Below are 27,982 nucleotides of genomic sequence, written 5' to 3'. Positions count from 1 at the left end.
ATTCCGTATCAAGTATTCAATTGCTAATATGTTCTGTAGTGGTACAAAAACTGACATCAACAGATTCCTAGGTTGGCATGGTTTTAAATTTTGTTGAATTAAAATGAATTCTTCCATATATCACCATAACTATGCACTGTATATTTCCTAGCTTTCCATACAATTGGATAAATAGATATTTTGGGCATGTGATGATATTTCTCAATTATATATTCTTTAAATTAGATGATTAATAAAAAGTGTCATTCGTACCTTTTTTGAGAAGAAAATTATAAGAAATGACGAGATTGCAGTTATATTTGTTATAGTGAGGACTTCGTAAGTATCATTTCGTGCCATAAAAGTAGATAAATGCCTTTCAATCCTTACACCAATCATGGTGTTCACTTTTTCTTGGCTCTATGTAGATTTAACTAGTATAGATATCTTAAATACATCTATCTAGAAAATGGTGGAACTTCAATTTGAACCAAATTTTCTAATAGTAAAATTACTTAACTATTAAAAATCAATAGTCTGACATGTAAATGACTGTCAAAACTAAAGCAAAATGTAAAAGATTTTGTTAACACACCATTACTCTCCACCTTCTACTACTATCGTAGAACACCTCTCAGCATTAATAAGTATGTCCATATAGATTTAATTGTAAAATGTGATGACAGAATTATCATGCTATTGTTTAGTAGAAATGCACAAGCTCTTTAAATAAAGTTCTACATTATTGAGGCCACATAGAGATTTTATGACATCCATGGTGGCAGGGGTGTCCATTCGGAAGTGGTTGTTGTTATCAGCTGGAAGCTCCTTGCGTGCTGCTCTTATAGCTTCTCTCATAGCACAGTGAACAGATGCTGCTAGAAGCAAAGGTGGTTCACCAGAGGCTGTAATTGTTCATGCACAAAATACCATGTTAAATAAATATCGCAATTAGTGAACTGATTCTAGTTGTAATCTACAAACAAAATGATTTTATTGTGCTTAAGGAGAATTCAAACCAAACCTTTTGAAGAGAGAATACGTTTTTGGTTTAAAGGGCTATTAAGTATCTCAATATTGAACTTTTGAGGTATGGTGTCAATCGTAGGAACTTTGTATGTCCATGTTCCATCAGATACAAGCTTTCCATTCTTGTCAACATGATGTTCCTCTGTCATGAAGAACCCAACGCCTTGCACAAAAGAACCTTCAATCTACATCATGGAATCTTTCACATATTAGACTATTAGTTGATCATATGAACTAACTTGTCATCTAGATCTTTCAAACAATTAGAATACTGCATGGAAATGGAGAAGCTTTCGATAATTATGCATGGCACTACTTAAAGGCATTCTAATATGGTCAAAAATCTATTATAGAAAGGTTAAACCATTAAACAATTCTTTTAAATTTCATCATTGCATCCTATGCATTCATGAAGTGTTGATTTTACCTTGTAGGCATTTTCCTTGTTTGCACAAGCTGCTACTAATGCATATTATTGCGGAATTTTGATTAGGTAAAGACTTCAAACTTTGTAGATGAGATCTTTGTAACCAAGTTAAATTGAGATAAAACTTATGGCCTTTGTTACTGAATATTTGAGGAACCAATAGAACATTTCAACAGAACTCAAGACAGTACAATTAAGGCATTTAAGAGGCAACAAATAATTCATTTTTTGCACATAATCTGGAGGTGGTTCTAATTTGCTTTTTGATCAATAAACAGAAAGCATTGTTTTGACTTCTAATGTACCAGAAGTGCATAATTCAGTCTACACATGTTAAGGCTAATAGAAAACATGATAGATACAAAACTAAATTTGACAGCTGTAACACACGCTGCTAGATCTAGGAGTAATTTAGATAATAAAAAGTTACACAGGAGTAGTAGCAGCTGTACTTTGAAAATACGATGCATCCAGACAACTGGTTAAGATTTTGAAGAGAAAACTGAAATTAAATCAAACTAGCTCTGTCAGAATCTACAACTATGTTTTCAACCAGGATACTTTGTGTGGCATCATGGAGTCAGGGTAGAGCAACATTTTTAGATTTTAAAAAAGGGTAAAAGGATACAGGTATCTACACACCATGCAAAGCTTACAAAATTCTCCCCTCTACAATAAAAATTTAATTAAATAAAATTATAAATCATATAACAGGAGAAAGATCCATATGCCATTCCCCTGCCTTCATGTTCAGGGCAAGAAGATTTATGACATTAATTAGACACCATGCTTGACAAACCTGAAATTTTTTATGGAGGTGGACAAGACAAATATATGATTTCTCATATTTAAATTCTTTTTTCTTGGTCCATCCTTTTTTCTACAGTTCAATTTGGTTTTGGATTTCAGATTTTCATGGATGAGTGGTAACCGAAACTTTGTTGAATCTCTCTTCATGCATAGTCTGAAATGCCAAACTTGGCAGTGTTGTTTGGAGTGCATTGAATTGGGCTTGGAGCTATTTACTGCTATACCTGGAAATTTACATACATAATATAATAATACAGATGGCAGTGTGTATGGGATATAGAAGTAAAATATATCTTTATTCGCTCATGAATTCATTACAGAGAAGACCAGAGATGGTCAACCACGGATTAGAATTCATCTAACTTTACAGGACTACCTTCCTTGGGAGTACAAAACATATTTAAATGACCTGACACTTTTCAAAAGAGACACAACCGTGAACGAATTGACAGAACCACCCAAGACTGAAAACCGATGAACAATTAATATGGGGACAGATAACCAACGTTATCAACATAACAATAGGCAATTAATATGGGAACAGATAACCAATGTTATCAACATAACAATAGGCATTGTACACCGATGACATCATCCACCCCAAAAGGAAAAATTGTCTTCCAAACAACAAGTATACATCAAGTAATATTCGGGAAGACTAATGGCTAGTGTAGACTATGACTTTCACTATGCAAACTCAACATTGTACTGTACTTCAAAAATCAAAAGGCTGTGGGGTACAACATTTTCTTGATTTTTAAAGATGCCAAAATCAATGTTCACAAAGCCCTATAACATAGAGAAATCGTAATGTTCAACTCATATATGATTTCAAAATCCTAATTAAATTGTATTATCCACTTTAGAATTGATTGCCCTACTAGATGTTGTACAAGTTAATGCTTCATCCACATCAGTTTCCATCAGGATGCCCATTGTATCCGTATGTGACTTGAGAACTGTGCAATGTCAATAGTTTGTGTTGCCCATGTGACAGATGGCCAGAGAACTGGGCAATGTTAAAAATTTGTGTTGACTGTACAGACAAATGGTACTTAAATGACCATATGACATACGAAACAATTGAAGGGCACAAATGGTTGCTTGGTACAAGATGCATGTTTACAACTGATATGTCTGTACAAGATGACATTGTGGTATAATAATGACTCCTTAGAGCTTCAGAGTTTGTGTAAGCTGAAAGGAGCTTCACCCTAGATATGATATGAAAGGATGCAAGTGTTGTAAGCTGGTGTTGGCTAAAAAATTTGTAAGCTACAACTTACAAAATTGTAACTTTAGTAAAATAAATCTCTCCTCTCAGCAATAGGGGAGGCTCCCTTCTTACCGTAGGTGGCTACAAGGGAAACCTAACTGAAACTAACAAATGGGTGGTTCTCTGAATCAACTACTCTTTCTTCAGGAATGATTGTATGATAAAAACTACTACTTGCAAATTAACGAAAGGTACCTATTGCTACGATAATACCAATGGTTTAGCAGTTGATGTAAGAAAAACTCTTCAGACAAAAGTTATAACTATATTTAGTTGATAGATAATAAGAACCCAACATTTCTTACAATCAATCTATTTGATGAATAAAGTGAATAGATGACAAGGCACAAATGTAATGTCCCCTATCCCAACGAAGATTTCATAAATAGATGATAGTATTAAAAAATTAAAAAATAATAATAAATTTATATCTAATAATATGATATATTATAATAGATAGAATAATTGATAATTAAATAATATAAGATATAATTTAAATTTAAATCTTATATGTCAAAAATATAAAATAGAAATAACATATCAATTATCATATCAAAGTACATTCTACATTAATTTGATAATAACAAATATACAAGTCAAAGAAATTATATATACAACAATAATCAATACTATTCATTAACAATATATATTTTAAATAAATTAACAACTTGAGGTCGCGCCTATTGAAGCTCATGGCATACGATTTTCATAACCATTTGACAGTGTATAAAAGGGAGAGTACAAAATGTTATGGTGAGGACACCACACCAGTAACCAACATTTCCATGGATATTGGAAATGAGCAAAAGTTGACAAAAATAGCTATTTACAAAACCCAAACAAAGTGTGACAACTGAATAAGAGGAAATATGAAGGCCTATTAAAAGCATGACCGGCCATAATATAGTCTTGGCATCAAGACTAAGGTAGAATATTTGATTGTTTTGAAGAAAAGAGACAATTAAAAATACTTGGGAGGACATCAGTGACTAAGGAGGGGGACATATAATCAAAATTTACCCATATCCAAACATCATCAAAAGAGAATTAGAATGGTGGCATATGGAATTATGGTAGTTTGCATTTAAAATATTATTATGGTAGAATAAAAAGAAAAAAGGATGATAAATTATGTGGATAAGAGGCAGCAAAGAAATTTATAAGGGTCCCCATTATATAAGGATGCTAAATCCCATTAAAACCAAATAAAGGAGAGACAATCCAAAAGCTAAGGAATTAAGGAAATATTAATAAGGTGAAGATAATATAGAGAGAGTAAAGGTAAGATTAAGAGTGGAAATAAAATATGGGTAACTATGAATATACTCTTGAGTGGTGTCAAATATTGAATATTACTTTCAAGGAGAGGTTAAGCATTTAAGAGAAAATAAATATACGTCGACTAATAAAGAATAAAATAATTGAATTTTTAATTAATAGATTTTAAAAGTAATAATTGAGTAAAATATTTTAAGCGATATTCTCATAGGGAAAGTCAAAAGGAGTTGAAAGACTATATATGTAAGGCCATCAATTAGTCACTATATTGGATAATTTTTAGGATATATAAGTTTCCACTTATAACTACAATTCAAGTGGAGAATCATAACAAAATTGGGAGTAAGTCCCAAGAGGGGACATCACAGTGGTATTAGAGCATACTCCTGCCATCCTATGGAAATAGTGAATAAAAACCAATAATGGAGAAAATAGAACTATATAGTACTAAGAACAAAACACGATGAAGGTTGTAAAGATCATAGATGTAAAATAGAAAAATCATATATTATATTTTCAAATATAAGGAAAGATAGTGTTAGTTTCAAATAAGAAGCATAAAGAGGATTACAACACTCACGTAAAGAAAAATACTTGGAAGTTGTTGATGAGTCATATAAGAGAGCATCACAGTCCAGAAAAGGAATTACCAAATGGCATGAATGGTATCAACAATTATATTACATGAAAGTGGAACAAGACTTCAAGAGAATTGTATAGCACTAACCATGAGACTTGGGAAGAGATAAAATTTCTCCCAAGAATTATAGAGATGAATAATCATAAAGGGATATCAATAAAGGCCTTAGGATGAGATAAAGTCTCGCCTAAGGATTAAATAAAGATGGATAATCCTAAAGGGATGTCCATAGAGGCCTGGAATGAGATAAAGTCTCTCCTAAGGATTACAAAGAGGGATAGTCCTAAAGAGATATCCATAGAGGCCTAGGATGAGATAAAGTCTCTCCTAAGAATTAAATAAAGATGGATAGTACTAAAGCGATGTCCATAGAGGCTTGAGATTAGATAAAGTCTCTCCTAAGGATTACAAATAGAGAAAGTTTTGAAGGGTTATCCATTGAGGCCTAGGATGAGATAAAGTCTCTCCTAAGGATTAAATAGAGATAGATAGTCCTAAAAGGATATCTATATAGGCCTAGGACAAGATAAAGTCTCTCCCAAGGATTATAAAGTGGGATAGTCCTAAAGGGATATCCATAGAGGCCTAGGGCAAGATAAAGTCTTCCCCAAGGTTTACAAATGCATATTGAAAAAGGTATCCATAAGATTTGGGAAGAGATGAAATCTCTACTAGAAATTATAAGGATCACTCATCCGGACTCGTCATGAATCAAGTCAATACACAACAGGGAGAAAGAAACACTATAGTACATTCAGATAAATTTTACCTTTTGAGTTATGCCTAGTAGTTTCAATTGAGGATTATAATCTTCTAATTTAATATTTGTAAATAGATTGTGATTCTAATATCAAGCTGAACTTTACTTTCCAATATTGCTTAAATTAATATCAGGACTGTATGACATAAACCATTCACATTAAAATTGCATTTCTTGAGGGCAAGCAATTTGAGGAAGGGTGGACTGTAATGTTCCCTATCCAAAAAAAAGATTTGATAAATAGATGATTGTATCTTAAAAGAAATTATTAAAAAAATAATAAAAATAAGTTTATCTCTAAGAATATGATATATTATAATAGATAGAATAATTGGAAATTAAATAATATAAGATATAATTAATATTAAATCTTATATGTCAAAAATATAAAATAGAAATAACACATCAATTATCATATCAAAGTACATTCTACATTAATTTGATAATAACAAATATATAAGTCAGAACAAATTATATATACAACAATAATCAATACTATTCATTAACAATATATATTTCAAATCAATTAACAACTTGATGTCGCGCGTATTGAAGTTCATGGCATGTGATTTTCACAACAATTCGACAATGTATAAAAGGGAGAGTACGAAATGTTATGGGGAGGACACCACATCAATAACCAGCATTTCCATGGATATTAAAAACAAGCAAAAGTTGACAGTAAAAGCTGTTTACAAAACCCAATCAAAGTGTGACAACTAAATAAGAGGAAATATGAAGGTTTTATCGAAAGCATGACCAACCATAATATACTTTGGGCATCAAAGCTAAAGTAGAATATTGGATTGTTTTGAAGAAAAGAGACAATTAAAAATACTTGGGAGGATATCGGTTACTAAGGAGGGGAACATGTAATCAAAATTTAACCATATCCAAACATCATCAAAAGAGAATTAGAATGATGGCATATAGAATTATGGGAGTTTGCATTTAGATTATTAATATGGTAGAATAAAAAGAATAAAGGGTGATAAATTATGTGGATAAGGGGCAACAAAAAACGTTATAAGGGTCCCCATAATATAAGGATGATAAATCCCATTAAAACCAAATAAAGGAAAGACAATTCAAAAGCTAAGGAATTAAGGAAATATGAATAAGGTAAAGATAATATAGAGAGAATAAAGGTAAGATACAGAGTGGAAATAAAATATAGGTAACAATGAATATACTCGAGCAGTGTAAAAAATAGAATATTAATTTCAAGGAGAGTACAAGCATTTGAGAAATAAATATACATGGAGGACTAATAAATAATAAAATAATTGAGGTAATAATTAATAGATTTTAAGAGTAATATTTTAAGCGACATTCTCATAGGGAAAGTCAAAAGAGTTGAGAAACAATGTATATTACGCCATCAAGTAATTACTATATTGGATAATTTTTAGGAGATATGTTATAAGTTTCCATTTATAACTACAATTCAAAACCCCAAGTGGAAAATCATAAGAAAATTGAGAGTAAGTCCCAAGAGGGGACATTACAGCAAAGTCTCTTGTTAACTATCCAAGTTGAAATAATACACTTGAAATCAAAACACAAAGTCTTTAGTCCCAAGTATTTGCAGCAACTATCAAACTATAACAATTATGTCTCAAGAAGCTCAAAGTCTTCAAGAAACAAAACCAAACACTCACATGCTTTACACAAATTATAAATTGAACCAAAGATATATTGATCAATGCAATTTAAGAAAACAAAGACCAACTTCAAGCTTCACAACACAAAGTTGGAGAAAACCTACATCTTTATTCAATTAAAAAAAAATTGTATCCAGAAACACAAAATTTTCAAGTTACAAACACTTCCACATAGCCTCCTTATATATAGCAAAAGATAAATATTTACAATGAGCTCCCTCCTTTAAATAGGTAAAGAAGAGAGAGAAAAGTGGAGAGAAAAGGGGAAACCCTTATCCACCTTGACTTATTCTACTAAAAAATTCCTAACTAACTTTGACTTATTCCAGATTGCATGCCTAATGTTGTTGCAACTTGATTACATAAAGCATGTATACAGGTGCATGCTTCTTGTATTTACAAAGAACACAGAGAGAAAGGTGGAGAGAAAAGAGGAAACCCTTATCCACCTTGAATTATTCTACTAAAAAATTCCTAACTAACTTTGACTTATTCTCAATTGCATGCCTAATGTTGTTGCAACTCAATTACATGAAGTGTGTATACAGGTGCATGCTTCTTGTATTTACAAAGTGCATTTCTTCTACATGTAATCTACCAGAACTACTCCTACTTCTAAAAAGCATAAGAAATGAGTGCCCAAGGCACTTAGAAAGATCTTCACAACGTATCCATGTACTATCCAAATTTGTGCAACGATTTTTGTAGATCAGATGCATTTAATTCTCCTGTGTTTTGTGTGACAACTGATAACTTCAAGATAACATTTGCATTCTCCGAAATAACACTACCACATTCTTTTCTCTTTCTCTGGAGATCACGAAGTGAGAATCTATGGCTTGTCAGAGTATCAAAATCTCCAAAATCAAAGTCTATCACCCCAAGTTGTAGGCGAACTACTTCCTCAAATTCCCATTATGCGAACTCCCTCATCAATAAGTTTGCCACTTCTGGTGATAATTGCACATGTCAGCTGCTGAAAACTATAACTAATCATATGCTCTTGATCTTGTAAACATTGTACTACTGCTTCGTCTTCAACCACTAGGCTTTGTTGCACCTTTTACCTATTTCCCATTAGATGCAAGGTATTGTAGTACATCTCTACTGAAGAGAAACTATCATAATCACACAAAACATTTAAGTCGACTTTCTTCAGTCTTTCACACATTCAAGTCCACCTCAAGAGATTTAAGTTGTTCATGAAACAAAGCAAGAAGCTCCTTTTGAAAAACTTAAGAAATGCTAAGAGGGGGAGGGGGTGAATCAATATTTCAAAAATTTAAAAGTAAATGCAACTGAAAGAACACAAAGAAAAACAAAGATACAGGAATTTATCTCATCGAAACCTTTTTGGGTAAAAACCACGGTATCTATCATGTCCCCTTTTTGGAGGTAATTTGATTTAATAAATTTAATTAATTAAGTTGTCCAAAATAATGAATATTTTATAAGGATGACTAATTAATTATTTTAATTAAATAAATAAGTGGTATTAAGTTAATTATTTATAAAGTTATCAAATAAACAAATATAAAAAGGTAACTTTATATTTAATTAATTTAATAAAGTGACTTGAATTATAAAATATTTTATAAAGTCACTTAATAAATAAAATAATGTTCTAGAAGTTGCTGGAGAAAGTGGAGAAAAAAGAATAAATAGGCACCCTGGGCTTCATTCTCAGCAGGCAAATTTGTTGTTGTTGATGTTGATGTTTGTTGATGTGCATTGTGGAGCCTAGGGTTTCTGCAGTAGTCACAATTGGCCATTGAGAACGAAAACTCTCAATTGGTACGCAATTTTGAGGGTGTGAAATATCACTTGAATTATTGCAGCTGGGAGGAAGATACTTCAGTCTTTTATTTGTGCTACATTGAGAAAAAATATTTGAGTACAAAAAGCAATCCGAAAAAGCAATCCGAAAAAGCAGTCCGAAAAAGCAGTTTGAAAAAAGCAGTCCGAAAAGCAATTCGAAAAAAGCAATCCGAAAAAGCAAATTCGAAAAAGCAAAGAAAATTATTACAGCCATCTACAATCAGGTTCCTTTGGATATTCCATGCTTTTTTTTTTTATCATTTAGATGCCTATTAGAAAGTATGGTTGTAGGTGAAAGTTTGTAACAAATTTAAGTATTATTCTTGCAGATGTAAGCCAAGAGTCTTGGCCATTTCATACTAGCATTGTAGTTGACATTTTATGTGCAATACAGAGGACATAAGTTGCTGGTCTGATATAGTTGTAATTGAATATGTGTTTATCATTCATGATCAGCTTATTAGTTTGCATGCCAATTGTTTAACAAAATGTCAATTGGCTGTAGGTTCTCTTTTTGGCATAAATAATATTATAATTTTGCATACCAAGTGTTTGTGTTAATACCACTTGGCTATAAGTGCATTAACGCCATCATAGGTTGCATCCAAAGTGTTTGTCATAATTATTATTTGTTGTAACAGCATATTGCAAGTAGTTTTTAGTTATATATATGCATTGAATATTGTCAAAATAAATTGCACATTCATGTTAGGTCATTGTGTAGTCAATTTTGAGTCTCTTGCAAAAGATTCTCATTGATGCAAATTGAAGAAGAGTCATTAAAGCAAACTGAAATACTATATCAGTCATATGACCCTTGTATGTGAATTGTTTGATGAAATTTTTTGAGTCTTTATCAGCATTTTGAGATCAAATTCGAGCAGGGTCATTACAGTGGTATCAGAGCTACATTCCTACCATCCTGAGGGTTTAGCAATCACATGCAGCCACCCAGATTCTACACTCGCAGGCAAGCTTGGTTTGACAGGGAACAAGATTGTGACAGGCAACCAGACACCATGGGTGATAGGCAAGAGCATAGCCCACCAAGAGACAATAGGAATGAGGATCAGGAAACAAGAGAATTTTACAGAGCAATGGTTACATGACAAGAGCGTATGGCTGAGGCTTTGCAGGCACTCACTACCATGGTTGAGCACATGAACACACAGAACAGACGGAATCAAGAGCAAGAGGATAACAGGAGTGCAGTGGGATCACCTAGAGTTCATAGAACTCCTTCCAGAACAGCAAATAGGCTTACACAACCCACCTTCTTGAGAGAAGAACGTACAGTAGAAGAGAATGATGAAGATGTTGAGGAGCCTACCTTTGCTAATGTATATATGGCTGCTTATGATGAATGGCAATGATTGACACCAAGAGCTCGAGAGCTCATGCATTTTGATCGTTTTGTACAAACGAGGATGGACTACTACAGGTCTCGACAAGAGAGAAGACCTCGAAATCAAAATAAGGATCTCAAGCAAGCTACTAATAAGCTTACATTACCTATGTTTGATGGAAGTGGCAAATCTACTGCACAGTCATGGATTCACAAGTTGGATACTTTCTTGGCTCTTCGACCCATGACAGAAGAGGAAGCCATTAAGTTTGCCACTTTGCACCTGGAAGGAACAACACACGAATGGTGGTATCATGGATTGGTTACATTACAGCATAATCAGATTACATCTTATCAGGAGTTTGTGGATAGATTGGTGGAACGTTTTGACAAGAAAGATCCAAAATCATACTTCAGAGATTTGGCTCAACTCAAACAAGTTGGGAGTTTGGAGAACTATATTGGGGACTTTTAGAGATTGTCAGTAATGGTTCCCAATATCTCAGAGAGACGATTGGTGGTGTTATTTATGGAATGCTTATTGGAGCCTATGAGAGGATGCATAAAAGCCTTTGATCCTCCTACTCTTCAGGAGGCAATGAAGAAGGCTAGGAGCATGGAGTTTGCAGCACCAAAGAGCAAGAGCTTGCATAAGGAAATCCCTTCAACAAGCAATGAGACTCCCCAACAATTAGACAAGAAAAATAAATCAACACCTATGATGGAAGAGGAGACATGAGAAGAGTTGAGGAAGAAGAAATTATGCTACTGGTACAAGGAGCCTTACAACAAGGATCATGATTTCCCTTTGAGGCCGAAGAGCAAGGCGAACCATTTCATGTGGGCATACTATGAGGACTCTGATTCTGATGAAATTGATCAGCGGGTTGCTTCAGAACTTAATCAAGGTGAGGAGACTTCTGCTCCCATGGCATATATTGCCAATGTTCAGGATGAGACTGCATTCAGGTTCAGGGGGACAGTTGATGGACAGAATTGCATCGCTATGCTTGATACTGGTGCGACACATAACTTTATTAATGGAAATTTTGTAGCTCGGTGCAGACTTCAGGTTGAGGATTTTGGTGGATTCAGAGTTTGAGTAGCAGATGGATATACTCTCGCATGCACCAGAAAGGTTGCTAATCTAACCTTGAGATTGAACAACTATGAGTTACATTCATATTTTTATATGGTCAACATGGGAGAGATGGACATAGTTTTGGGAATGAAGTGGCTCCAGGACTTGGGAGTATTTACCCTCAATGTACCTAAGATGGAAATGTCTTTTGAGGTTGGTGGTAGGAGGCATGTATTGAGGGGGATTACGAATGGAGACTTGCATTTTATTAGAGGGCTGGACAGTAAGAGAAAGGAAAAAGTGATTCAGGAGAAACATGAGATGATTCTCAATCCATTGTTCGAAGTGGAAGCTGCTTGGTCATATGACAATCCACTCTATGGCTTGGATGATGATAGCTCTCTTGATTCCAGTCTTGAGATGAGCATTGTTGATAGTGCTTGTGATCCTACTAGTGCATCGGGATTGCAAACGAGGCTCACAGAGAAGATTTCAGAGGTGTACATGGTGAGGAATGCTCACAACTTCATTTTTGATTCTCATGTACATGACCTATTCATGATACACAATTCAGGAGCGCATGTGTTGAATAGTTGGGATGATAGTACGAAGTTTGGAGGCAAGGTTGATCAGTCTCTTGGCTTGCTCCAACTTGAGGCTAATACTTCTGCAACACTTGATGATGATATCGAGTTGGTATGATAGTTTCAGTTTGGGCAAATGTTGTAGAAATTGTTCGATGATGACAGGGACATTATGCAGTACTTCTTGTGGGATCCAGGTGGTGAATTGCTTGAGGACAAGCAATTTCAAGGGGGGCGGACTGTCATGTCCTTTTTTTGGAGGTAATTTGATTTAATAAATTTAATTAATTAAGTTGTCCAAAATAATGAATATTTTATAAGGATGACTAATTAATTATTTTAATTAAATAAATAAGTGGTATTAAGTTAATTATTTATAAAGTTATCAAATAAACAAATATAAAAAGGTAACTTTATATTTAATTAATTTAATGAAGTGACTTGAATTATAAAATATTTTATAAAATCACTTAATAAATAAAATAATGTTCTAGAAGTTTCTGGAGAAAGTGGAGAAAAAAGAATAAATAGGCACCCTGGGCTTCACTCTCACCAGGCAGATTTGTTGTTGTTGATGTTGATGTTTGTTGATGTGCATTGTGGAGCCTAGGGTTTCTGCAGTAGTCACAATTGGCCATTGAGAACGAAAACTCTCAATTGGTACGCAATTTTGAGGGTGTGAAATATCACTTGAATTATTGTAGCTGGGAGGAAGATACTTCAGTCTTCTATTTGTGCTACATTGAGAAAAAATATTTGAGTACAAAAAGCAATCCGAAAAAGAAAATTCGAAAAAGCAACAAAAATTATTACAGCCATCTACAATCAGGTTCCTTTGGATATTCCATGCATTTTTTTTATTATCATTTAGATGCCTATTAGAAGGTATGGCTGTAGGTGAAAGTTTGTAACAAATTTAAGCATTATTCTTGCGGATGTAAGCCAAGAGTCTTGGCCATTTCATACTAGCATTGTAGTTGACATTTTATGTGCAATAAAGGGGACATAAGTTGCTGGTCTGATATAGTTGTAATTGAATATGTGTTTATCATTCATGATCAGCTTATTAGTTTGCATGCCAATTGTTTGACAAAATGTCAATTGGCTGTAGGTTCTCTTTTTGGCATCTATAATGTTATAATTTTGCATACCAAGTGTTTGTGTTAATACCACTTGGCTATAAGTGCATTAACGCCATCATAGGTTGCATCCAAAGTGTTTGTCATAATTACTATTTGTTGTAACGGCATATTGCAAGTAGTTTTTAGTTATATATATGCATTGAATATTGTCAAAATAAATTGCACATTCATGTTAGGTCATTGTGTAGTCAATTTTGAGTCTCTTGCAAAAGATTCTCATTGATGCAAATTGAAGAAGAGTCATTAAAGAAAACTGAAATACTATATCAGTCATATGACCCTTGCATGTGAATTGTTTGATGAAATTTCTTGAGCCTTTATCAGCATTTTGAGATCAAATTCGAGCAGGGTCATTACAGTATCACTAATCACTGCAAATGTGTGCTACAACCCAGCACAACCAAGGCTCCAACCTTCTCAACAAAAAACAGGCTTCAACCTGATTAGACTAAGCCAACTACCTCTAGAGGCCACAACCTCCAGCTAACTAATGAAGTAATTGTACTACAATCTATTTTTAATCTTGTTTTATCATGAAGTGATAAAACATTGCAGACAAAAATATAGACAACAATTTCTTCCTTCCTCACTTTCTATCACTATCTTCTTGCTTCAAATGAAAATTTCACCCTTTAATTCACACTTTGCCTAAAGAATTGAAAAATATTTTTATGTTCCTCGCTCTCTGCATGCATACAAAATCGTGTCTCTGACATGGGTACGCAACTTGTCTATAATGTTCTCATTGCTACCTGCATGAAAGTAACCGCTAAAGTATGATCATTACATCTTGTGGTCAGAAATTCAAGAATCCCACATAGAGTGTCGATAGTTACAAAGGGTACAGTGAAGAAATACTGCCAAGGAGTTCAACACTTGGCAACTTAAAGAAACAGACTACAAGAAGGGCTTCTATGGAAACATTTCTGGTGGACTCAATATTCTCTAGCAGACTTCACTTTCCTATGGACTAGCATACTCCCATGGACTAACTTTCCTGTGGACAACTTTCTTGTGGAAAAACTTTCCCGTGGATGAACTTTCCCGTAAAGAAACTTTCATGTGGAAAAACTTTCTCGTAGACAAGCTTTCCTGTGGAGAAACTTTCCCGAGGAGAAACTTTCCTGTGGACAAACTTTCACGTGGACTAACTTTCAGTGGACTTCATTTCTTGTGGAAACAAGTCACTCAGCCTAGAAGATTGAAATGAAAAATACTAACAATCTCCCACTACTTTTGATTGATGGCAACCCATATTGATACCACAATATTCCTGAAACTCAGTTGTCCTGAAGGTGAACATACAACTCCCCCTGCAATCATACGACATACGAAAATACAACTCCCCTTGTAAGCATATGGCATAACACCCCCTTTGACATCAATGACCATGAGATATAGCAATGAGAATCTCCCCCTAAACATATGCCATTTAATTAGGCAGAAGAACATCAATCTTGTTTCGAAGATACACAAAGCGTTCCCGAGATAACGGTTTTGTAAAAATGTCAGCAACTTGTTCCTTTGAACAAACATATTCTAGCTTGACCACATTGTTAGCAACTTGTTCTTTCAAATAATAATACTTAATAGGAATGTGCTTGGTGTGGAAGTGCATAACTGTTAATGTTTGGTAGCTTCTGTCGGATAACTTTATGGTTATTCATATAAAATTATATATGAGATATAATAGTATGTGAGATATAAGCTTATTATTTGATATATATATAAAATAATTAAGTTGGTATTATTAATTATATGTTTATTGAATAGACATGTCTATTCATTGACCTATGCCTAATATAAATGAGAGGATGTTGCATATGGAAAACATATACTTGATTACAAGGCAATACAATTACATTTGCAGCAGATCCTAGAAATCTCAACATGGTATCAAAGCCAAATTGCAAATGTAATAAAGATATTATAATCATCAATCAACATTAAAGTTTGACTGGAACTGCCGCTAGAGTCAAATTTAAATTTCCACTGTCCTCAAAGTTATGAAAAATATCTCTGCCGAAATTATGAGTTTGAAATCTCCAAACTCCTGTAGAGTTTGAAATCTCTATCCTCCAAGGCCAATGATGCAGCTCCTGTGAATTTAGTTACAGAAGCACAAGCACTATCCGTGTTCCAGATGCGCCTATTCATGTTCCATAGTTCCAATATTTCGTCAATGCGAAAGGCTAGAGTACAACTAACCTGAGGAATCGGAGCACAACGGTTGCTTTGCCGAGTACATTGTCATTTTGGTCCTCCAAGTTGAGCACGCAAGGCACCATCACGCAACCCGACTGAGGGATAGTGAGCTTGTATTTGTCATCAGAAGAGAGAAGAGAGTCTTTGAGGTGCATTTGGTTGAAAGCAAGGGCAGAGTGGCGAGAGAGAAACATGGTGGGCTAGATGGAACAATCAATTACACTACCTTGGGGACCTTTGGAAAGGATCTTGTAGGCTATACCATCAACGCCTACCACATTCGACATATAGTCTCTCTTTAAGCTCACGATGCAGGGGGAGATGTAATTGTCAACACAAAAACAAGTTAGAAGATGGATTGATTTATCATTGCGAATTAAAGAACGCAAAATGGTTTGAAGATTCCACATTGACAAAGTAAAGACTTTTAGGCATTTGACCATGAGTTGAAGAGTCACCTTTAAAGTTTGTAATGAGATTGTTGGAGATATATTTAGGAATACTTTGTTAGATTATGAAGAAAGGAAGAATCGATTAAATACATTGATGTTAAGGGAGTAAATAAAAGTGAATTTCAAGTGCCGATTAATGTGGAGAAGTTCTTTGGTCCGTACAAGATGATCGAATAAAGTAAACCACCATGAACATGGAGGATTAAATACATACAAATAAGGTGGAAAATGCATCACATAAAGATGCATTATTATATGAAATAAAGGAAAGACTACCATCAGGTACAGTCCCTAGCAAAGGTAAAGTGGACCCTGCTAACAGGTATGATATATGATATGTTTTATATTATTTCAAAGTTATGAATTAATTATTTTTCATATATAATTCAATGTTATTTTTCATATATATTTCATATTATATATATAGTATGAAAATATATATAGAAATTTACAAATGGATAATATGTAAATACAATAAGAATGTCATTATGAGTTATAGTAAGCTACTAAAATCTTTTAACGAAATATTTAATGAAATAAATAATTCTTTTCAATTACAATATTAATATCTAATGGAATGAAAGATAAAATAAGAAGATATTGATGTGCACTTAAGTATTTATCCTTGAGTATTTTATTTAATAATCAAATTTGTAATCCCTCTCTTATTTGTATTTTTGTATATAAGAGTTATGTGCCTTGATCTTTTCCTCTGATAATGTTATTGCAGGAAAAGGGAGATTGAAATTTAGAGGGAGAATAACATTTCATTTGAGGAAATCTTGAAAGAGAGGGAGAAGACTGAGGATGCTATTTGCTTAACCTTCAGTGAACCCAATCTTATTGATTGAGAGGGAGTAAACCATGTTGAGCTGGTTTCTCTAATAATCAATAATTTTTTCACAGTCAAGAGGATTGTGACCATGTGACTTTTATATGGGCCTATCCCCTGTGTATATCATGAGGAAGTGACGACTTCCAAATGATCATCACTTGTATTCGGGAGAACTTGTTGTAAGGTGACAATCTTACAATCAACTAGTATAATGAGATGAAATAAATTGAGTAAATGGTGAATGTCTTGCATCTCAACATTCTGGGAGGCCATTACTCTTAGAGTACTTGGTGAATATAATTGATATTCTGGGAGGCCAATACTCTTGATATCAAATGTGATATCTAAAATGTTTTGAGTAAGTGGTGAATATCATTGATATTCTGGGAGGCCAATACTCTTGATATCAAATGTGATATCTAAACGTGTGAGTAAGTGGTGAATATCATTAATATTCTGGGAGGCCAATACTCTTGATATCAATGTGATATTTAAACCTTGTTTTGAGTACTTGATGAATATCGGATGTCAATATTTTGGGAGATCAAGACTCTTAATATCAAATGTGCTATCTAAACTTTGTTTTGAGTACTTGATGAATATCGGATGTCGATATTCTAGGAGATCAAGACTCTTGATATCAAATGTGATATCAAACCCTAGTTTGAGTAATTGATAAATATCATTTGTTTGGAGATCAATATTCTTGATATTGTATGCTATATTAAATGGTAGAAAACTTCTAAGATATCCTTAATATTACCAATGGTGTAATATTTGTATTGTGTTTATTCTCCCTTGCTAAGAGGGAGTGTTAATGTTTGGTAGCTTTTGTCGGATAACTTTATGGTTATTCATATAAAATTATATATGAGATATAATAGTATGTGAGAGATAAGCTTATATATATATATATATATATATATATATATATATATATATATATATATATATATATATATATATATATATATATATATATATATATATATATATATATATATATATATATATATATATATATATATATATAATTAAGTTGGTATTATTAATTATATGTTTATTGAATAGACATGTCTATTCATTGACCTATGCCTAATATAAATGAGAGGATGTTGCATATGAAAAACATATACCTGATTACAAGGCAATGCCATTACATTTGCAACAGATCCTGGAAATCTCAACAATAAAAGGATTCTTAGAAATATCAATGGCACTCGCATTATCACAATATATGCAGATGGGATTTTATCAAACTGAATCTTGTAATCAATCGAACTACTCTGCATCCTAATTACCCGAGTGCAACATGAAACTGCTGCAACGTAACCCGCCTCAGCAGTAGATAAAGAAGTGCAAGATTGTTTCTTGCTGAACCATGAAACCAAAGAATTTCCTAGGAAGAAAGCACACCCACTTGTGCTCTTTTTGTCATCCACCGAGCCACCCCAATCTGCATCTATAAAAGCCGTAAGAGAGAAATCAAAACTCTTAGGAGACCAAACCATATTAACTAGTACTTTTCAAATATTTAAAAATTCTCTTAACAACTTTAACATGAGTTTATTGGGAGATGCTTGAAATCTAGCAACAAAACCCAAAGCCTGCATGATGTCTGGTCTAGTGGCAGTAACAAACAACAAACTTCCTACCATAGACCTGTAGAAAGTTTGCTCAACACTAGGGGATACATCATCCTTGCTTAGTTTCCATTCGGTTTCCATGGGAGTGCTAACTGCATTGCAATCTTCCATCTTAAACCTTTTAAGCAGCCCTCTGACATATTTAGCTTGTGAAGTCAAAATACCTTTAGCTGATTGACTAGTTTGCAGCCCAAGAAAATAAGATAGCTCCCGCATCATAGACATTCCGAATTCATTTTTCATGCAATCAGCAAATTTCTTGTTCATTTTGGAGTTATCACTACCAAAAATCAAATCATCAACATAGACAACAACAATACAAGTGTTGTTACCTTCATTCTTGACATACAAATTGCTGTCCACATACCCGTTCTTGAATCCTTGCTACTGTAAGTAGTTGTCCAGCCTGTCATACCAGGCCCTAGGGGCTTGTTTTAAGCCATAGAGTGCCTTTTTTAGCTTGCACACAGTCCAAATCATTGGTCAACACAAAACCATGCGGTTGTTCCACATAAACTTCTTTATTCAAATCACCATTTAAGAATGTTGATTTGACATCCATTTGAAATACCTTAAAACCTTTGAAGTAAGCAAAAGTGAGAAATATTCCAATTGCTTCTAGCCTAGCAACGGGAGTAGAAGTCTCATCAAAATCCACACCTTCAACTTGTGAGTAGCCTTTGCAAACCAACCGAGCTTTGTTTCTAACAACTTTACCTTCTTCATTTACCTTATTACGAAACACCCATTTTGTCTCAATCACGTTCTCGTCCTTGGGTTATGGCATGAGCTCCCAAGTGTTGCTCTTGTTGATTTGCTCTATCTCTTTCTTCATTGCTGCAATCCAGTTCTCATCCTTGGCTGACTCTTCATAACATTTTGGCTCACACAAAGACATGAATGAAAGATCATCACCCTCAAAATAATTAACAACCTTTATAGTAGCCCTTGTTCTTCTTTCAACTATTACTTGATCTAAGGGTTGATTCTTTTGAACAAACTTAGGAGTTCTAAATATAGGGAATCATCAATTTCACCTTGAATATCATGCTTAAAATGCCCATGTGAGGTTTCAGCTTTGTTATGTGAAGGACCTTCATTTGCACTGAGTGATTGAGTCTTTTCTTTGGCATCTTCAACACTTTTGTTGGCTGTTCCAGTTTGTGTGTAAGGTGATGAAGAAGATACAATAGTGTTGGTCTGAATTTTTTCTTCATTTGGGCTGTCCATATTTTCTCACTAGAATTGTTAGTAACCTCATGAATCTCAACGTTAGCACTTTCAACTATTTTATGTAACCTTTTGTTGTAACACTTAAAAGCTTTGCTCTTTGAGGAGTACCCAAGAAAGATCCCTTCATTAGCTCTAGAATCAAACTTACCCAAGCTATCTTCATCTCTTCTAATATAACATGGGCTACCAAAGATTTTGAAATACTTGACCTTTCCAAAGTTTATATGGAGTCTTGCTGAACTTGGACGTTAACAAGGACCTATTTTGAATATACGCAGCTGTATGGACAAGTTCTCTCCAAAATGTATCACTTACTTTCCTTTCATTCATCAAACAACGTGCCATCTCTTGGACTGTTCTACTTTTCCTTTTCACAACACAATTTTGTTCTGAAGTTCGTGGGGCTAAAACCTGTCTACTAATGCCATGAAGTTCACAGAAGCTCATAAACTCATTAGATTTCAATTCTCCATCATTATCAGAACGCAAACATTTTATCTTCAAATCAATTTAATTCTCAACTAGAGCTTTAAACACCTTGAGTTTTTCTAAAGCTTCGAATTTTTCTTTTAGAAAAGCAACCCATGTCATTCGTGTATAATCATCAATCAGCAACATAAAATACCTCTCACCTTGAAGGCTTGCTGTCCTAGTTGGCCCACAAAGGTCCGTGTGCACTAACTCAAGTGGCTTGGAGCTGATATGTTCTTTTGGTTTGAAGGAAACTCTAGTTTTCTTGCGTTGACAATTCTTGCAAACAATATCAATTGGCTTCTCTATCTTTGGCATGTCTCTAATTGCTTCATTCTTGCTGATCTTGACTAGATTGTCAAAATTGATGTGCCCAAGATGCTTGTGCCAAAGCAAAGCATCATACATATTACTCAAACAACAAGTTTCAGCATTAGAGTCCTCAAAAATGTAAAGATTGTTATCTGCTCTAGTTGCATTTGCAATGACATCTCCTGCTTTCTTAATAATGCAAGAGTTTGAATTGAAACCAAGATCATATCCTTGATCACACAGTTGACTCACGCTTAACAAATTATGTTTTAGCCCTTTAACATAGAGAACATTCTCAACAGTAGTTTGACCATTATTCAATAAGAGATTACCTATTCCAACAACTCTAGCAGCAAAACTACCAGCGAATCTTACTTTTTCACTCTTCATAAGATTAATGGAGTGAAACTTAAATCACCTGTCATATGTCTTGAGCAACCACTGTCAATGTACCATATATCCTTTTCATTCTTAGCTAGAAGAGCAGTTAAGACAACCAGAGCCTTGAGAGACTCCTCTTAATTCTTCTTCCTCCATACCTTGACAACTTTGGCATGCTCTTAGTTTCAGCCTTCGTGAGTGCCCCTGTACTATAATTCTTGCAAAACCTTGAAGTATGACCAAACTTATTACAGCTGTAGCATATTAGATTAAACCTCCTAAAAGAACCAAAGGCATCCCTTTCAAAGTTGTAGGACTTTCTTCTATAACCAGCCTTGCAATCAATGGCTTTGTGCCCAAAGTAATTATATGAAATACAATAACCATAAAAGAAAAGTTTGTTCGCCTTGTCAGTTTGCATGTGTTTAGAGATAACATGTTGACCATTGTTTGAATTCAGCTGACCCTTTCTTTTTTACAGAGAGCTTTCACCTTCTTCCCATCCAATTCCTTTCTTTTCAAGAGTTGATTTTTAAGAGGCAAGAATGTCATCCAATGACATGTTATTATTTGAGAACTCCAAACTGGACAAGGTAGTAGATTTACCAATGTTTCTGATTGAAACAATCTCATCTTCTAGCTTGGAAGTGTTGCCTTCCTTCAACTAATCTGATTCTCAAGATTCTCACGAATTATCTTGGCCTCCTCATTTTGAATTTTTATATCAATCAAGTGTTTTTCAGCTTCACTAAGAGTCATAGCAATCTTCAACTTTTCTTCACTCTCTACTTGCAGCAAATCAACCAGATTCTGATTTCTCTTCTTCAGCTTCTTAATTTCCGCCAAAGCTGCAACTAATTCAAGCTCTAGGTCCACTTCATCATCATCCATAACCATGTCTTTAAAGAAATCTTGGTCTTCAAGTTCAGTGTCCTCCATAGCTATATGGAGCCATGTCCTTTTGAAGATCTTTGCCAAAGCTATTATGTAATAGATCCCAAATTTCTTTTACAATATTGAGATGTAGAACTTTGTCACGTAGAAAATCTTCGAGACAGCTTATGATAGCACTCCTTGCCTTTGCATTTTTGCTCACCGCTTTTTCAGAATTCAGAGGATTAAGGGGTGGAACATATTCAGCTGAGACACATTCCGAAACCTCAAGACCAAGAACCTTGATGTAGGTCATCATTCTGAAGCTCCAAATTGTGAAATTTGAACCATCAAACTTTGGAACTCCACAATTTATATGTTGTTCCAGATTCAAATCATCAATAGCCATGAACAAAATCTCATCATTTTGAGGATCATCCTCATTGCTGGAAGAATTATCACTGCCATCTTTGAAGTACAATACCCTTTTTGTTTTATCAATTTTCCAATGAGGTTTGGAAAATCTTCATGTTCTTCTAGCCTTTGCATTCCTTTCATCTTGGCTGTCATCTTCTTTCTCAAAAGGGCATTTAGATGCAAAGTGGCCTTGTTTCCCACAGTTGAAACACTTCAAAGAGATTTTACCTTTGTTCTTGCTAAGACCATTTTTCAGCTTCCTCATAAAGTCTACGGTTTCGTCATTTCAGCCTTCATCTGAGCTTTCACTTGGCTTTTTTTCCTTGTCCTTACTAGTGTTAGATACTTTGAATGCCATCTCACCTTTGGAAGTGCCTTCAATATTGCTTCTCATCTCATAGGCAGTTAAGATACCATGCAACTTATCAATGATGAGAGTATCTAAATCAGCCATTTCTTCAACAACAGATACCTTGGCATTAAAATTCATAGTAAGAGAGCAAAGAATCTTTTGAACCACTACTTTCTCCACAATATTTTCTCCTAAGTCTTTCAATGCACTGACAACTTCATCAACCCGAAGAAAATAGGCAACAATGCTCTCATCTTCTTTCATGCAAAGACTTTCAAAAACAACCCTATGTGTTTGAACCTTGGCGTTCTTGACTTTGACATCTCCATGGCATTGAACAACTTATCCCATACTTCTTTGGCTGAGGTGCAATGCATGACTTTCACAAATTCAGATTCAAACAAACCACATAATAAGGGATTCATGGCCTTAGCATTGTCCTCAAAATCCTTTTTATCATCAAGAGGTGGTTGGGCTGGAATGGTGTATCCATTCACCATACTAAGATAAACATCACTACCTAATGACATAATGTATGTTTTCATACAAATAGCCCAAAAGACATAGTTGGTTCCATCAAATAAGGGTGCACAATTTGTGGCAAGACCTTCTAAAGCACCCATGCTGACACAGGACAGATCTACTTTCAGGGTTTTAAGCTTTGAAGGAGAGACTCAGCTCTAATACCAATTGAAAAACTTAAAACATGCTGAGAGGGAGAGGGGGTGAATCAGTACTTCAAAAATTTATAAGTAAATGCGACAAAAAGAACAAAAAGAAAAATAAAGACAGAGGTATTTAACTCGTGGAGACCCTTTTGGGTAAAAACCAAGGTATCACTAATCACTGCAAATGTGGGCTACAATCCAGTACATCCAAGTCTCCAACCTTCTCAATAAAAAGCAGGCTTCAACCCGATCAGACTGAGGGCACAACCTCCAGCTAACTAATGAAGTAACTGTATTACAACCAGTTTTTAATCTTGTTTTATCATGAAGTGATAAAACACTGTAGACAAGAATACAAACACAACAATTTCTTCCTTCCTCATTTTCTATCACCATCTTCTTGCTTCAAATGAAAATTTCACCCTCTGATTCACACTCTACGTAAAGAATTGAAAAACCTCTTTATGTTCCTCATTCTCTGCATGCGTATCAAAATCATGTCTTTGACATGGGTACACAACCTGTCCATAATGTTCTCATCGATACCTACATGAAAGTAACCGCTAAGGTATGATCATTACATCTTGCGGTCAAAAATTCAAGAATCCCACACACAATGTCGACAATTACAAAGGGTACAGTGAAGAAATACTACGAAGGAGTTCAACACTTGGCAACTTAAAGAAACAGATTGCAAGAAGAGCTTCCACGGAACCATTTCCTGTGGACTAAATATTCTCTAGTGGACTTCACTTTCTCGTGGACTAATTCTCCCGTGGACAACTTTCCCATGGACAAACTTTCTTATGGAGAAATTTCCTGAGGAAGAACTTTCCCGTGGAGAACTTTCCTGTGGACAAACTTTCTCGTGGACAAACTTTCCTGTGGAGAACTTTGTCATCTATAAATATTGTGTAGCCGACAAGGTGTTGTCGTCAGTTAAGATTTTGTAGCTGACGGGTTCATGTCGTCGGTAAAGATTTTGTAGCCGACAAGCAGATTAGTATTGTTATGTAGCTGACGGACCCCTTCGGGAAGGTTCGGCGGGAAGTATTTATACCCTGTCTGAGATCATTGTAAATGATCTTATCTTATGCTCTGTATGTAATCTCTTGGCATATGCGAATGATAAAGGAAGTACTGCTGTTGTTGTTCTTGTTCATTGTCTGTGTGCGTTAATCAATTAATCTATGCGCTAATAGTCACCCGCGGACAGCCTTAGTTCCTTGCGGGATGACTCTTGCGGATTTCCCTTATTCCCCCGCGAGGTGTCTTCCGTGGCTATTGCTTCTCTTCCACGGATTTCTTTTCTTCCGCCGGCTATTTGTTCCCCTCGGCCTATCCTTCATCCACGACTATACACTCGTGTCCGCGGGTGGTCTCACTTCTATGGGTGGTCTTATTCTTCCACGGGTGGTCCTTAGTGTCGTGCCTTTGTTTGCTCATCCGTGGAAGGTTTATGTGCGGGTTGCCTTATATCTCTGGGGTTGTAGCACTTGTTTATTTTCGCCGAGGTTTCATTCTTCTATCTGTGGCTTCCTTTTTCCAGCACTCATTAGCCTCCTTGACATGCAAGAGACATTACCAAGTAGCAAATAGCAAGTGGTGTAGCAAGAGAGAGATGTTATTGCTTGGCATCTAAATTTGTTATCCCACAGACGCAGTAACTCATATTCTCCGCGGGAAAGCAAAAGCAATAGAGCAGTTAGGAGTGATAGAGAGACAAAACAGGCAGAGGTAGGAGCTTTAAAATAAATTAAAAAATGACAGCTCCAAGATGTTCAAAATAAATAATGTATGATGTCGAGGGGAAGGGAAAGACATAAACAAGGAGGAAACATAAGCGGTTGCCAGAAAGTGTGGAATAGGAAGAAAATGACAGATATAGTGTGTTCCATGCAGTTTTGTGTGGGTTTCGGAGTGCTAATTTGGTCTTGGCGGTGAGGGGCGCTACCCCTCGACCCTGCCCTGTATCGCGACATGCTCGAGGCACTGCCCCAGGACCCCGCAGGGGCAATGCCCCCTAGACCCCCAGTCACTACGGTTATCAATCGTGGGAAGTGTGACCAGTCGATGAGACTTGGAGCTACTACAAGCATGGAGTGTCTGTGTACCAGAGGCACTTGGAGTAGGTGTTGGACGTGAGGCTGTCTTGGTGGATGTATAGAGAGCTCGGGAGGAGTTGATCATCCAATTGAAAGCAATACAGCAACACTTGGCTCAGTATACCCAGAGTTGGCAGCACGGGTGGCTATCAAGGTCAGCTTGATTAAGGAGACAATATTGTGTTAGCAGAGGCTACGGATGCATCGTGGTTTGGAGACCAGTTTAGTGCAGGCACAATGTGAAAGTGATGTGACAGAAGCAGATTTATCTTGTTGTAGTTAGTCATTTAATGTATTTTGTTGTTAATTTGTCTCGGATATTTTGTAATTGTTGTCCGAAGACGACTTTTTCTTTTGGGGGGGATGATGTCATCTGTAAATATTGTGTAGCCGACAGGGTGTTGTCGTCGATAAAGATTTTGTAGCCGACGGATTCATGTTGTCGATAAAGATTTTGTAGCCGACGGGTAGATTAATATTGTTATGTAGCCAACGGACCCCTTCGGGAAGGTTCGGCGGGAAGTATCTATACCCCATCTGGGATCATTGTAAATGATGTTATCTTATGCTCTGTATGTAATCTCTTGGCATATGCAAATTATAAAGGAAGTATTGTTGTTGCTATTCTTGTTCATTGTCTGTGTGCGTTAATCAATTAATCTATATGGTAAACAAACTTTCCTATGGACAAAGTTTCCCGTGGACTTCCTTTCTGTGGACTTCATTTTCCCGTGGAAACAAGTCACTAAGCCTAGAAGATTGAAATGAAAATTACTAATACTTCCAATCTGGCTGAAATATCTCTCCCATGTCTCAATCTCCTAAAACTATCACTGATCATATCTACCCGTTTGGACACCAGACGATCACACCAATCGTCCATGGCTCTAACTTTCTTTGCAATTTGTACTGTGTGTTTCGAAGACTCAACTATCAAAGAGGAGGTCTTCATCTTCTCAATTATATCTTGCAATCTAGCGTTCTCCTCCCTAAGCTTTCTTCATTTGGCACTTGTTATTCTTTTGTGTCAGCATGTTTAGGGCATCATGTGCATCTAGCTGACAAGCCAAGTGAGATTGTTTACCAACTTCAATTGTGGTGAACTTGTAATCAGTAGTTTGCATTTTCTCTTTAGGCTCTTCAACAAAAGGCTCAACCACCTCTTCATATGTAGTGTTGTCAGCACCATCGCGGTCCTTGATACCAGATTATCCTTCCTGGTCTTAGGAACCTTAGCCTTTGCAATCACATTGGAACTGTGGTCTTCAAGTGGAAGTTCTTCCTTCTTCCTTTTTTGAGTTATTGCAATGAGCCAAGGAGGAAAAGTAAAGGAAGAGGATCATATAGCAGCAATGGTAATCAAAGTGGACACTGAATCAACTTGTTCAATTGTAGCTAAAATAGTTGAGGCCTCAGACATAATCACCATGGGGTTGGGCTGCTATGTGTGGCCTCTACCATGAATTGCTCAAATTGTGACATAAAGTATTAATCAATGCCATGGATGAAACCACAACATTTATGTGTATGCATCTAACACATTCTCGAAGTTGTGATATTGCTCCATTGTTAGGACCACAGCAGCAACTAAAGTGATAGTTGGTGTGATCGGAGTTGGATCTACATGCAATAGTGCCCACTCAAAAGGAAAAGTGTCCATGGTAGCATGAAAGAGCGAATTTTCTGACTCATCTAAGGTAAGCGCAGAATAAGGAAGAGGGTTTGCAACCAAGACTTCTGGAGGAGGTCTCCTTGGAGAGCACTTCCTCGATGGAGGAGGAAGCTCATCATTTCTAAGATCAATGTGAATCTTTTGAGGTTCTGTAGATTTCATTTCAATCACACATCCCTTGCCTATGTCACCTTTGATGGTGAGCTTTGGAATGGTTATAGTTGAAGACTTTATGATATCCTTATGTTTACCTCTCATTTCAACCCTTAGATCGATTGGACCAACTAAATCAAAATCTTTTCCACACTCCACCCTCTTTTCTTCAACCAAATGTTTGTGTTGACAAGAATAGCTTGACAATGGTCCCATATGGAGACGCTTTACTTGGATGAAAAAGATGGAGACAACGTAGGCAGCCTATTGAGGTGACTCTTAGTGTACTATGGATCTAGGACTTGATCATCATCTTCAACCCCAACAAGGATCATTGCAAGATTAAGTCCACAATTTGCTTATGGGTCAACTGA

General features: G+C 35.4%; 1 protein-coding gene across 1 annotated transcript in view; it reads right to left on the bottom strand.

Annotated features, from left to right (window-relative positions):
• Positions 1-269: 269 nt before the first annotated feature.
• LOC149553981 (indole-3-acetaldehyde oxidase-like) overlaps positions 270-27,982 on the bottom strand; it is a 222,127-nt gene continuing 194,414 nt past the window's right edge. Inside the window, exons 9-10 of the mRNA XM_089789312.1 lie at positions 1,004-1,193; positions 270-884 (exon numbers count right to left, since the gene is read on the bottom strand). Coding sequence (XP_089645438.1) covers positions 676-884; positions 1,004-1,193 — 399 coding nt within the window. The 3' untranslated portion in view covers positions 270-675. The remainder of the gene's footprint in view (positions 885-1,003; positions 1,194-27,982) is intronic.

The sequence above is a fragment of the Cupressus sempervirens genome, chromosome 6 (genome assembly GCF_028749045.1).
Source record: "Cupressus sempervirens isolate cs-2001-9-10 chromosome 6, ASM2874904v1, whole genome shotgun sequence".
Lineage (NCBI taxonomy): Eukaryota > Viridiplantae > Streptophyta > Pinopsida > Cupressales > Cupressaceae > Cupressus > Cupressus sempervirens.
The sequence above is the reverse complement of the archived record's forward strand: the minus strand, read 5'-3'. Positions and strand labels throughout refer to the sequence as shown.